This window comes from Vespa velutina, chromosome 8, assembly GCF_912470025.1.
Source record: "Vespa velutina chromosome 8, iVesVel2.1, whole genome shotgun sequence".
NCBI classification, from domain to species: Eukaryota; Metazoa; Arthropoda; class Insecta; order Hymenoptera; family Vespidae; genus Vespa; species Vespa velutina.
This window is the reverse complement of record NC_062195.1, coordinates 3959042-3969087: the sequence shown is the minus strand read 5'-3', so window position 1 is coordinate 3969087 and position 10046 is coordinate 3959042. Positions and strand designations below refer to the sequence as shown.

General features: G+C 27.1%; 3 protein-coding genes across 4 annotated transcripts; 2 read left to right on the top strand and 1 right to left on the bottom strand.

Moving 5' to 3' along the window:
* Window positions 1-364: 364 nt before the first annotated feature.
* LOC124951214 (prefoldin subunit 2) lies at window positions 365-1285 on the top strand. The gene is made up of 3 exons (XM_047499212.1): window positions 365-619; window positions 703-826; window positions 1002-1285. Exons 1-3 carry the CDS (start codon window positions 471-473, stop codon window positions 1176-1178), a joined length of 450 nt encoding a protein of 149 aa, XP_047355168.1. The 5' UTR covers window positions 365-470; the 3' UTR covers window positions 1179-1285.
* Window positions 1286-1725: 440 nt separating this feature from the next.
* Window positions 1726-8488, top strand: LOC124951201 (protein dispatched). 2 transcript variants are annotated; one of them, XM_047499175.1, is made up of 11 exons: window positions 1726-2235; window positions 2715-2761; window positions 2896-3033; window positions 3098-3781; window positions 3863-4250; window positions 4329-4530; window positions 4610-4997; window positions 5067-5648; window positions 5710-6010; window positions 6085-6385; window positions 6460-8488. In XM_047499175.1, exons 3-11 carry the CDS (start codon window positions 2953-2955, stop codon window positions 6752-6754), a joined length of 3222 nt encoding a protein of 1073 aa, XP_047355131.1. In that variant the 5' UTR covers window positions 1726-2235; window positions 2715-2761; window positions 2896-2952; the 3' UTR covers window positions 6755-8488. The 2 variants fall into 2 exon arrangements, with proteins under 2 accessions (XP_047355131.1, XP_047355130.1); XM_047499174.1 differs by having other exon boundaries at window positions 1726-2761.
* On the bottom strand, window positions 7726-9820 carry LOC124951215 (targeting protein for Xklp2-like). Its single transcript, XM_047499213.1, has 7 exons — window positions 9511-9820; window positions 9323-9416; window positions 9144-9252; window positions 8966-9088; window positions 8723-8878; window positions 8503-8643; window positions 7726-8362 (listed from the first exon to the last, which is right to left on the bottom strand). Exons 1-7 carry the CDS (start codon window positions 9713-9715, stop codon window positions 8189-8191), a joined length of 1002 nt encoding a protein of 333 aa, XP_047355169.1. The 5' UTR covers window positions 9716-9820; the 3' UTR covers window positions 7726-8188.
* Window positions 9821-10046: the final 226 nt, after the last annotated feature.

The window sequence follows — 10046 nt, the reverse complement described above, 5'->3', positions numbered from 1 at the left end:
TTAAAATTTGGAATTTTTCCTGTTATCTATTTGCTCTATTTGTTAAGTTCCGATTGGTACATAAAATGATATTTATAATAGCAAATATCTTTTTACTTTATTTTAAATATATTTTAAAACTATTTATATAGTATATGAAAAAAAATGTACACAATATAAAAAAAAAAAAAAACAAATATTAACAGATTAGGTAATAATTTTTTTTGTTTAGAATTTCAAAACAATCTTTACAAATACTAGTTCCGTTGTCTTCATTTATTTCAATTTACATAAAAATGTATGGGTGATACTAATGAATACGATAAATACGATGACGTCGAATTATAAAAATACGCCTTGTTCTAAATGCAATGATAAATTTCGAGAACATGAAGACATACCATAATTTTTGCATCTCTCAAGATGATCGTATAGGTTAGGAAACTACTAGGCTAGTTCAGTTTCTTTGAGTTGTGGTTAGATCTCCTAATATGGCTAGCGAAAAAAAATCGGGAAAAACATCTTCAAAAGGTGGAAAATCAAATGAAGAAATATTCGCTGGATTTCAAACACTTCGAAATGAACAAAGAATGATGGCCAATAAATTGTCCGAAATGGAAATGGAATTAAATGAACATAAGTATGCACTTTAACCTATGTTTACAAATTATTATATATATATATATATAAAAATAGTTAATATAATAACTTATTTTTTTTTAGGATTGTTATCGATACTTTAAAAAACGTTGATCCTAAAAGGAAATGTTATAGAATGATTGGAGGAGTATTATGTGAGCGTACTGTCGAAGATGTTATGCCCACATTAGTAACAAACAAAGAACAGGTTTGATTACCTAATAAATATTCATTTATCTTTTAATTTATTGTTTCTATATGTACATGATATTATAATATATAGAACATTTTATATATAATTATATAAAAGTATGTACTTTTATATAATTATATAAAAGTATATTCTATTGTTGTATAACTTTAATTGTTTATATTATTTTTAGTTGATTAAAGTAATAGAAGCTTTGAATGACCAATTAACTAAAAAAGGTATTGAAATAAATGAGTATAAAGAAAAACATAATATCAGAATTCGAGGTCAGGATGACTTACAACATCCGGAAGAAGAATCAAAAGAAGCGAAAAGGAATGCAATTGTTGTAAATCCTATTGAGGTTTAAACATCGTTAATGTTTTCATTTAATTTAAAAATATTAATCTTAAAAAATTAAATTTCAATGCTTTATTCTATAAACTACCAGTAACATTAAAGATCATTTTCTTTGCATTTATTTATTTGATGAATATGTGAAACACACACATAACCTTTGGTTACCAATATCAAATTTATTTCTTATTTATAAAATTTATTAATAAAACTCTTTTAAATGTAGATAAACTTAAGTGATATAGTCTTATAATATTATATAAAAAGAACATATTTTAATATTTTTTAAATTAAGGGTAGTTTCTTTTAAATTGGTAACTAAGAGTTATAACCAAATTATTTTTCTTTTTATAAATATTCAGCAAAAAATCATGTATGTATATTATTTCATATAAATACAAAAAAAGGAAACCTTCATAGTCAAGCTTTATACAATGATATGAAAAATATTGTACACTTAATGCTTAGTAATTTGTTGAACAAATTAGTGTAATGGACTGAACACAGACATACTGTTTGTAATGATTAACATCATAAACTGTAAGCAAAAAAAGGCAATATTTAAATTAATTTGTATTTTATATTAAATAAAATATTGCAGGCATAAGATACGTAAATAAAAATAATATTGTTTATTTTACTTTTTTCAATGTATTTTTAATGGATTTGTTCATAAATATGCGTATACTAATGTATCATCCAATTGACTACTTCGTGTGTTTAGTTTGCTAAATAAAAATATCATTTAAAATAAATCGTAATAAATCGTATTATGTATATATTTTATTATATAAAATAAAAAATACATAAAAAATTGGGGAGAGAGAGAGGGATAAAATAGAAAAAATGAGACAGACAATTTACGAACGTTACCATTTCAACAATCGACTTCTCGATTTGCTTTTCGGACAAGCTATTGGATCGTACCACTCATAGCGATGTAAACACATGTGCCACCCCTTCTCATGGATCAACCATATTACTTTTCCAATGATACCGTAAAATAATTGTGTAATAGTTTGAATATTGTATTATAATAAATATATGATTATTTTTGTATCGTAATCGATGTAAGTAAAAAAATATCGATTCGATATATACATATTTTAATTAACTATTTGCACATATAAAAGATGGATTCTTCTTAAATGGAATCAGTAAAGTGCAGATAGGCAATCATAAAAGTTCAACATTTAAAATATCGAAGATGTATGCATTACGTATACAAAATTATGATTTCAATGTGAAGTGCATACTTATAAAACCGTCATATAGTATTAGTAATTCTAGACTATATTTTGACACTAATTTCTTTGAAAGTAACATATGAAATAATCTATTTTTACTCTAAAGTGTAATGTGTTTAAGTGGTGTTTTATCAAGACTTTTTTATTATTATACCATGCTAATCTAGATTTGAAATAATAATATCTATGTGAAATATAACAGTGGCTAAAAATGGAAGCGTGGTGGTTTTCTCGTATAGTTGCACATCATCCATATGTTATTCTATTGACAGTATTTCTATTTTCTTGTACATGTTTAATAGCTCCTCGTACTATTCAAAATTTTCCAGATTTTTCTGATCCTCAGTTGGTGAGCATTATTAATTGTTATGTACTTGTACAAGTATATATATATATATATGTGTGTGTGTGTATATATATATAGGTATATATATGTACATATATATATATAATAATAAATATATATGTATTTATCATTGTAAGGGATTTGAAGCACGGGGTACTGTGTTAGCACAAAGATTGACAGCATGGCAAAATTTAATGGAAGCAAGCAGCCCTAGAGGAGAGCTTGTTGATAATCCTTTGGAATATTATTATTATTTAAAACAACTAAATCAACAGGTAACTCAATTATTTTATTTTTTCTAAAGATATATCATAATATATAAATAACTGTTTCTAACAGACTGACTCGACTACACAAAGTTATGGTTGGACAAGTCAGGGTATTCTTAGAAAAAAACCTAAGAGTATTAACAGAAAAAAAGGAAAAAAGTATATTGTAACAAAAAATGAAACAGAAGAAGATTCAAATAATGATAATAACAAAGATAAATGGGAAGAATTATTAGAATTAAGAAATAAGAATCGATTAAATATTATAGAAGATGAAAAAAATCATAATAATTTGGACAGTGAAAGCTTCTTCTGTAATTTACCAAGTTCTGCTTATGCTCGTGTAGTTATAGGCACAGAAACAGAAGAAAAAAGTTTATGGACCATGGAAGGTGTTCTAGCTCAGTGTCATATTGATGCTGCACTTAGAGCAAATCCTCATTTTCCTTCATTATGTCAGATTCAAGAGGAACATAATAATATAGGACATAAATGTTGCAGAAGTTGGTCACCTGCTAATTATGTAGCATTGTTGTCTAATCGAAGTTCCTGTTTGGGAGTGACTGAGAATGATCTTATTCGAGTAGAAACTTTGTTAAGAAGATGTGCTTATTATTATCATAATTTGGAATTGACTATTAATTGTGCAGAGGATTTTAATTGTCAGAAACGTGTTCCAGCAGAATGTTATCTACATAATGCAGTTTATCATCTATTACATTACCTTTTAGATGTAAATTTCATTCCAAGTCATGTAAGAATCGATTTGTTTTCTTAATTTTATTTTGTACTCAGGAGCAATAATTTTATATTAAATTATATATTTCTTTTACAGAAACAACAATCTTTAAATAAGTCACATTCAACATTGCAATCTGTAATGCTATTTCTCCCAATTGCAGCTAGTTCAGCCAGTTTAGATTTTTACAAAGAGTTAAATAATAATGATCTGAGTTATGGGAAATTTAAAGTACAAGGCATGCAGTTAGGATTAAAAAGTACATTATTTGATCGTCTTTTGGTATCGGATTTTAGTCTGGTTCTAACTGGATTTGGCTTTGTGACTCTATGCATTTGGATATATACTGGATCTTTATTATTAACTATTACTACATTCTTTGCAGTACTTTTTAGTCTTGGCATTTCATATGCAGTGTATACTCTTGTTTTGCAAATTAAATTTTTCCCATTTATGAATTTGCTTGCAATTGTGGTTGCAGTTGGTAAGTTTCTTTTAATATTTTTAATTCTGTATAAAAATTAAATATCATATATAACTGTGATAAGTATGTTTTCTGAAGGAATTGGTGCAGATGATGCATTTATATATTGCAAAGTTTGGGAGTGTTGCAAGCAACAAAAACTTTCTAATGGTGAATTAGCACGATTAGTACAGGAAACCATGAAACATGCAATACCATCTATGTTTGTTACTTCATTAACAACAGCAGTAGCATTTTTTGCATCTATTGTCAGTAATGTCACTGCCATTAACTGTTTTAGGTAACAAAATATTTATATTGATATGTCATAAATGCATTCTTTTAGATATTTATCTAATATTAATAATTGTGATATATAGTTTGTTCTCAGGAATGACTGTGATTACTAATTTCTTTTTAATGATCACGTGGCTACCAGCATGTGTAGTAGTATCAGAACATTGTCGAATAACTACTTTGTCACCTGCGAGTTTTATTACCAGGAAAATTATTCGTCCTATGCGAATATTTACAGATAAAATTGCTCTTATATTTAGTGTCTTCCTCACAAAAATTGCAATTAGTTTAAGATGGTTTTGGCTTGTGAGTTTGGGTGCCTTAGCTACAGCTGGTTGCATAGTAGTTTTTCACTATCCAGGACTGCAATTACCTGATACTCCTGACTTCCAATTATTTGAAACTTCTCACCCTTTTGAACAATATGATTTAATTTATTCACGACAATTCTGGTTCGAAAAACATGAAATGGTAATAATTATAAATTAAATAAATAATATTCAATATATAAATGTTATTATAAAAATTATATGAATTTAGATTGATGGTGATGAGATCTTACCACTACGATTTGTTTGGGGCATAAAACCAGTTGATAATGGAGATTACCTTAATCCTGATAAAAAGGGTATGTTAGTATGGGATGAATCTTTCGACGTGTCCCACCCAAAATCTCAATTATGGTTGCAACAATTCTGCCGTAATCTACGAATTCAGCCATTTTATCGTAATACATTAGGAGCACTTCTTCCTAATTGTTTTATTGAATCGTTACGTACATGGATGCGAAGGCATTGTGAAGATCCTGTAGACACGCATATTAATTATTCACCATGTTGTAAAAGAAGTTCTTTTCCTTATAAGCCAAATATATTAAAACAGTGTGCAGCAGAAGCTGCTGCACAACTCTATCGCACACCTTCTTATTTGTGGAATCGAGGTGGTCAAGTCTATGCAGGTTTAAAATTTTTGAAAGAATCAGTACAAACTTCATTGGAACCAACAAATGCAACAGAATCTTTAGCATTACCAGTGCCTGAAATAAAGGCGTTAATTGTAGAATATGATAGTAAATATGACTACAGTCTTTCATATTTTCATATGGATCAATTCTTTCATGAAGTAAGTTTTATATTCGATGTTGTATTTAAGAAGGCTCCTCGAATAATTATTATATTTTTAGGTAGAGACTTGGATGCAAGAACAATTAAAAACTGCACCTATAACTATGCAAGGAGGATGGTTCATTAGTAAATTGGAATTTTACGAATTACAACGTACATTACACGAGGGTACTATTTGGGCTATGATCGTTTCATTGATTTTAGCACTTGCAGTATTAGCATTCGTAACATTAAATCCTTTAGTTAGTATGTATGCAATTATAACAATTGGTGCTGCCATTATAGTGACTGTTGCTGCTTTAATTCTTCTCGGCTGGAAACTTAATGTTCTTGAAAGTGTTGCAGTATCTACTGCCATAGGTAACATTAATTATATATTAAATAGATAATATTAAATATATATGAAAGGATATAAGAATTTTATGTTTCTCAAGGTTTGGCAGTAGATTTCAGTTTACATTATGCTGTAAGTTATCGAGCATGTAATTCGGAACAAAGAATTGATAAAGTTAAAGCAGCATTAGATCAAATGGGTGGTCCAACACTGATGGCAACATTAACAAGTGGAGTTGCTGGTGCTCTCATGTTACCCTCTGATGTATTGGCATATATACAAATTGGTGTATTTCTATTACTTGTGATGGGGATAAGTTGGATTTATGCTACATTATTTTTATGTCCAATGTTAGCAGTCATTGGTCCATCATCGCATTTTGCTCAATTTCAATATCCGAGGTAACATATCGAACATATAAACAACAGTATTTATTTTTTGGTTTTAATATTAATCAGATTGATATTAATTGTAGGGGAAAAAAATTATTATTTTGTTTTCATAAAAAAGAATCAGAAGATTTGGGAGAAACAAATAGAGATAACGGTAAAATAATAAAAAAAGGGAAAGGAAAGGGAATGCTATCTGAATCAACATTAAGTACTTCTAGCACAGTATGTCAATTTCATTGTAGTGAACCGGAAATTCTTATTGCACGACCTCCATCTTCATCGTTACCTCCATCACCGACATCGGCATTACTTTATTTAGATAGTAATCAAACCACTGCGTGGAATAATAGACGAAAACAAATGGACGATCTTGATTGAATATCTACATTCATAAATCTCAAAACATAATATTATTGATCATGTGTTACCTTCATTGTGAACTATATGGAACTACGATCTTATCTAATTAATGTGTCATTGGCTGTGTTCACGTAGTTAATAAGACTGTTTGTTACTTATATGTTTGTCTGTCGTCGACATTCATTGGGCTTCCTGTATTCTTTATGTGGTTTACATATTTGCGTATGTACGCGCACAAATACACATACTACATATACATATATATTATTGCATGCAGGTAATAACAGAGTGCGTATAGCTCTATTTATCTTTTTGATCTCTATACACTTTATTTTTCATTCTCTAATAACTTCATTCATGTGATATATATATATATATATATATATATATATATATATATATATGTGGGTAAATAGATTTCTTTACAAATAATGATGCCATCTGAGAGACAATTCAAAAAAATTTTTAAAGCTCTTACATATCTGCAAATTCACGAAACAGTATTAATTTGCGTTAGTGATGAATGTATTATATATTATATAATATATCGTTTTATATTCCTATTATTTTTAAATATTGTTCTTACATATAAAGTTCAAGTATATATTATTCTTATTTAACAATGTAGTAATCTTCTGATATATGTTAAATGGTAAGCTTAACTTTATAAATGTTAGACTTTCTGCAATCTTTGAATTTATATTTTTTAACTAATTGTAGATAAACAGATTTATTAGATCAAAAGATTAATTATATGTAATTTTGTTAATAGTGCTAAATATCTTTAATAAAAGGGACAAATACTCTCTCTCTCTCTCTGACCACAAAAAATTTTAGCGATAAATGCATGAGAATTGGAGACAATTATTTTCTGATTCTAAGTATAGGGTACAAATTGTTAATTTAATGAATACGTCTTAATTTACAATTTCCTTGATAACATACTTACTTATTTTTTATAATATTAACATGGACAAATTTTAATAAAATGAAATCTAGAAATAAATACAAAAGCAAAATTTTGTTCACCACTTTAAGTTGGTAAGTAATAATAATAATAATTAAGAAATATATATAGTACGAAAGTAATTGTTGGTAAAGTATGATAAATATTATATTGTTACGATTACAATTTTTATCATTCAAATCATCATATTTGTTAATTCTCAACAATTGATGTTTATGTCTCTATAATGGAAAAATTTATACTGAACTATTTTAATGAGCCAAAAATATATTCGTTTATGAATTTTTTTTTAAATATATGTATACAAACGGTATTTATACAAATTTTACAAAAAAAGAATTGCCCTTTTTTAAAGTAACATTAAAGTAGCAATAAAAATATATTATATCAAACTTAATGTAAATTTCAATGAGAAAATATGTTAAAAAGAAAACAAAGCAAATGCTTGTTATTTTTCTTTTCTTTTATTTTATTTGAAAAATTTGTTAAATGCGTCGTCGACGTTTGTGATTCAATGGATCTAGTGGTTCGATAAGAGGACGTTTCTCGATTCGCGTCAGATTTGAGTTATACTTGCGAATAGGTTGAACTTTATGAAAATTTTTGGTTCTCAAACAAGCAATTTCTTCTTTTTCTAATTTCTTCTCAGTTGTAGCAATCTGTCAATTACAAAATTATATGTAAGTATATCTGAAGATGATATGTGGATCGTTATTTCTTGTAATGAATGTAAAATTATGTTAAATGAACGTTTAAGATATACATAAATGATATACAGAAATAAACATTTTAACATTACCATTTCCTTTTCCTTTTCTTTTAATTTTTCCTCGAAGCGTTTTCTTTCTTTAGCTCTAATTGCTGTTAAAAGAAGTGGAGTTTCTGGTATTTTTAAAATTCTCTTAGTAAGACTAGGTAAGAATGGCGGCTTTTTCCAAATCTTTTTGCAAACAAAAAAAGTATTTATTATACAAAGTAAAAACATGCAAATAAAATTAAAATATTACATGATAACGTACTTCCGGACATTTTTTAATAGATTTTTCGGAATTTATTTTATTCGATTCTTTAAATTTTTCACCAATCGTATAATTAGACTTTGATGGTACCAATGTTTTAATAAATTTAGGTACAGGTTTCGCTCCAAATATATGCAATTTATCTTCTTTAAATGTCTTAATGATAATAAAAATTTTAAATAAAACATAATTATTAATAAAAAATTATCAAAAATGATAATATGCTTTTTAAATATATTTTACCTCTTGTTGTTGTTTGCATTTATTTCGTAAATCAAAATTAAAAGACTTCACGGCAGTATGCACTTTCTCTGTTATATTTTTTGTGTTTTCTCTTGTCGTTGTTTTATGTTTCACTTGAATACACTGAAATATTAATTGAATTAAAGTAAGTCAAATATTTTTGAAACTAAATTAATACTTGTCTTGTTAAATCTTGTTTCTTTTCCCCTCGATTTTCTTTATCGATATCAATGTTTTTATCCAATTGTTGTTTCTTTTCTTTCGTCAAAGAAAAATTGTCTAGTAAGCTAAAAGAAAAACAACAAATGAAGTATCGTTCGTAAGATATAAAGTCATAAAATTTAGCATGACAATTACTTAATTAGTTCATTTTGATTGTTATAATCACTCGTTCGAGGAAGTCTCTGCGCATTTGCACTGTGCTGCAATGGTTTTTCTTCTTCTTTTGTTTCTTAACATAAAGAAATATTTATAATCGCATTAATAAATTTGCGTAAGAATAAAAGATAATCTAATTACTATACTAAAAAGATATAAATGTATACCAAAAAATCTATCAGAGAGTTCAGGTATATTAAAAAAGTCTATAAATTGTGGAGAATCGATTTTATCCCATGGATCTAACGTTACATTAACACGATTAATCCAATCTTTAAACAAGCTTTCGCCTTCTTTATTTTTTGGCCACAATTGTCTATTTGTTGGTCTTGATTTAAATCTGTAATAAGATAACGGAGTTTCTGTTTCCATCGTCAATTAAGGAAAATATAAGAGTAAAACTTTTTGAAAGAAAAAACAAATCGCCATTACAAATTTTCAACAGTTTACTGTTCGTGTAGTTAACGAAAGCTCTGAAGGTTGATTGGTAACTATTCAATTAAGAAGGAAAATAAACATGATGCTAATGATAACAATGTTACGATGTAGGTGAACATTTCTCTAATTATTAAATACATTTTAATATGTATATATTGAATAAAATTATCTCGAATATACTTTACATATACGAATGGTTGTTCTTTAATATGACATTTTACTGTTTTTATTTTTTTATTTGTTGCAATATAAGAAATTGTAACAA

What these genes read in the sequence shown, in the direction of transcription:
- LOC124951214 (XM_047499212.1), top strand. Translation starts at nt 471, where the DNA reads ATGGCTAGCGAAAAAAAATCGGGAAAAACATCTTCAAAAGGTGGAAAA. An exon ending in ATGGAATTAAATGAACATAA is followed by an intron (nt 620 to 702) that starts GTATGCACTTTA and finishes ATTTTTTTTTAG; the next exon opens with GATTGTTATCGATACTTTAA. An exon ending in TAGTAACAAACAAAGAACAG is followed by an intron (nt 827 to 1,001) that starts GTTTGATTACCT and finishes TATTATTTTTAG; the next exon opens with TTGATTAAAGTAATAGAAGC.
- LOC124951201 (XM_047499174.1), top strand. Translation starts at nt 2,624, where the DNA reads ATGGAAGCGTGGTGGTTTTCTCGTATAGTTGCACATCATCCATATGTT. An exon ending in TAAAACAACTAAATCAACAG is followed by an intron (nt 3,034 to 3,097) that starts GTAACTCAATTA and finishes TGTTTCTAACAG; the next exon opens with ACTGACTCGACTACACAAAG. An exon ending in TGCAATTGTGGTTGCAGTTG is followed by an intron (nt 4,251 to 4,328) that starts GTAAGTTTCTTT and finishes TGTTTTCTGAAG; the next exon opens with GAATTGGTGCAGATGATGCA.
- LOC124951215 (XM_047499213.1), bottom strand. Translation starts at nt 9,715, where the DNA reads ATGGAAACAGAAACTCCGTTATCTTATTACAGATTTAAATCAAGACCA. An exon ending in CTATTAAAAAATGTCCGGAA is followed by an intron (nt 8,644 to 8,722) that starts GTACGTTATCAT and finishes GTTTGCAAAAAG; the next exon opens with ATTTGGAAAAAGCCGCCATT. An exon ending in AAGAAAAGGAAAAGGAAATG is followed by an intron (nt 8,363 to 8,502) that starts GTAATGTTAAAA and finishes TGTAATTGACAG; the next exon opens with ATTGCTACAACTGAGAAGAA.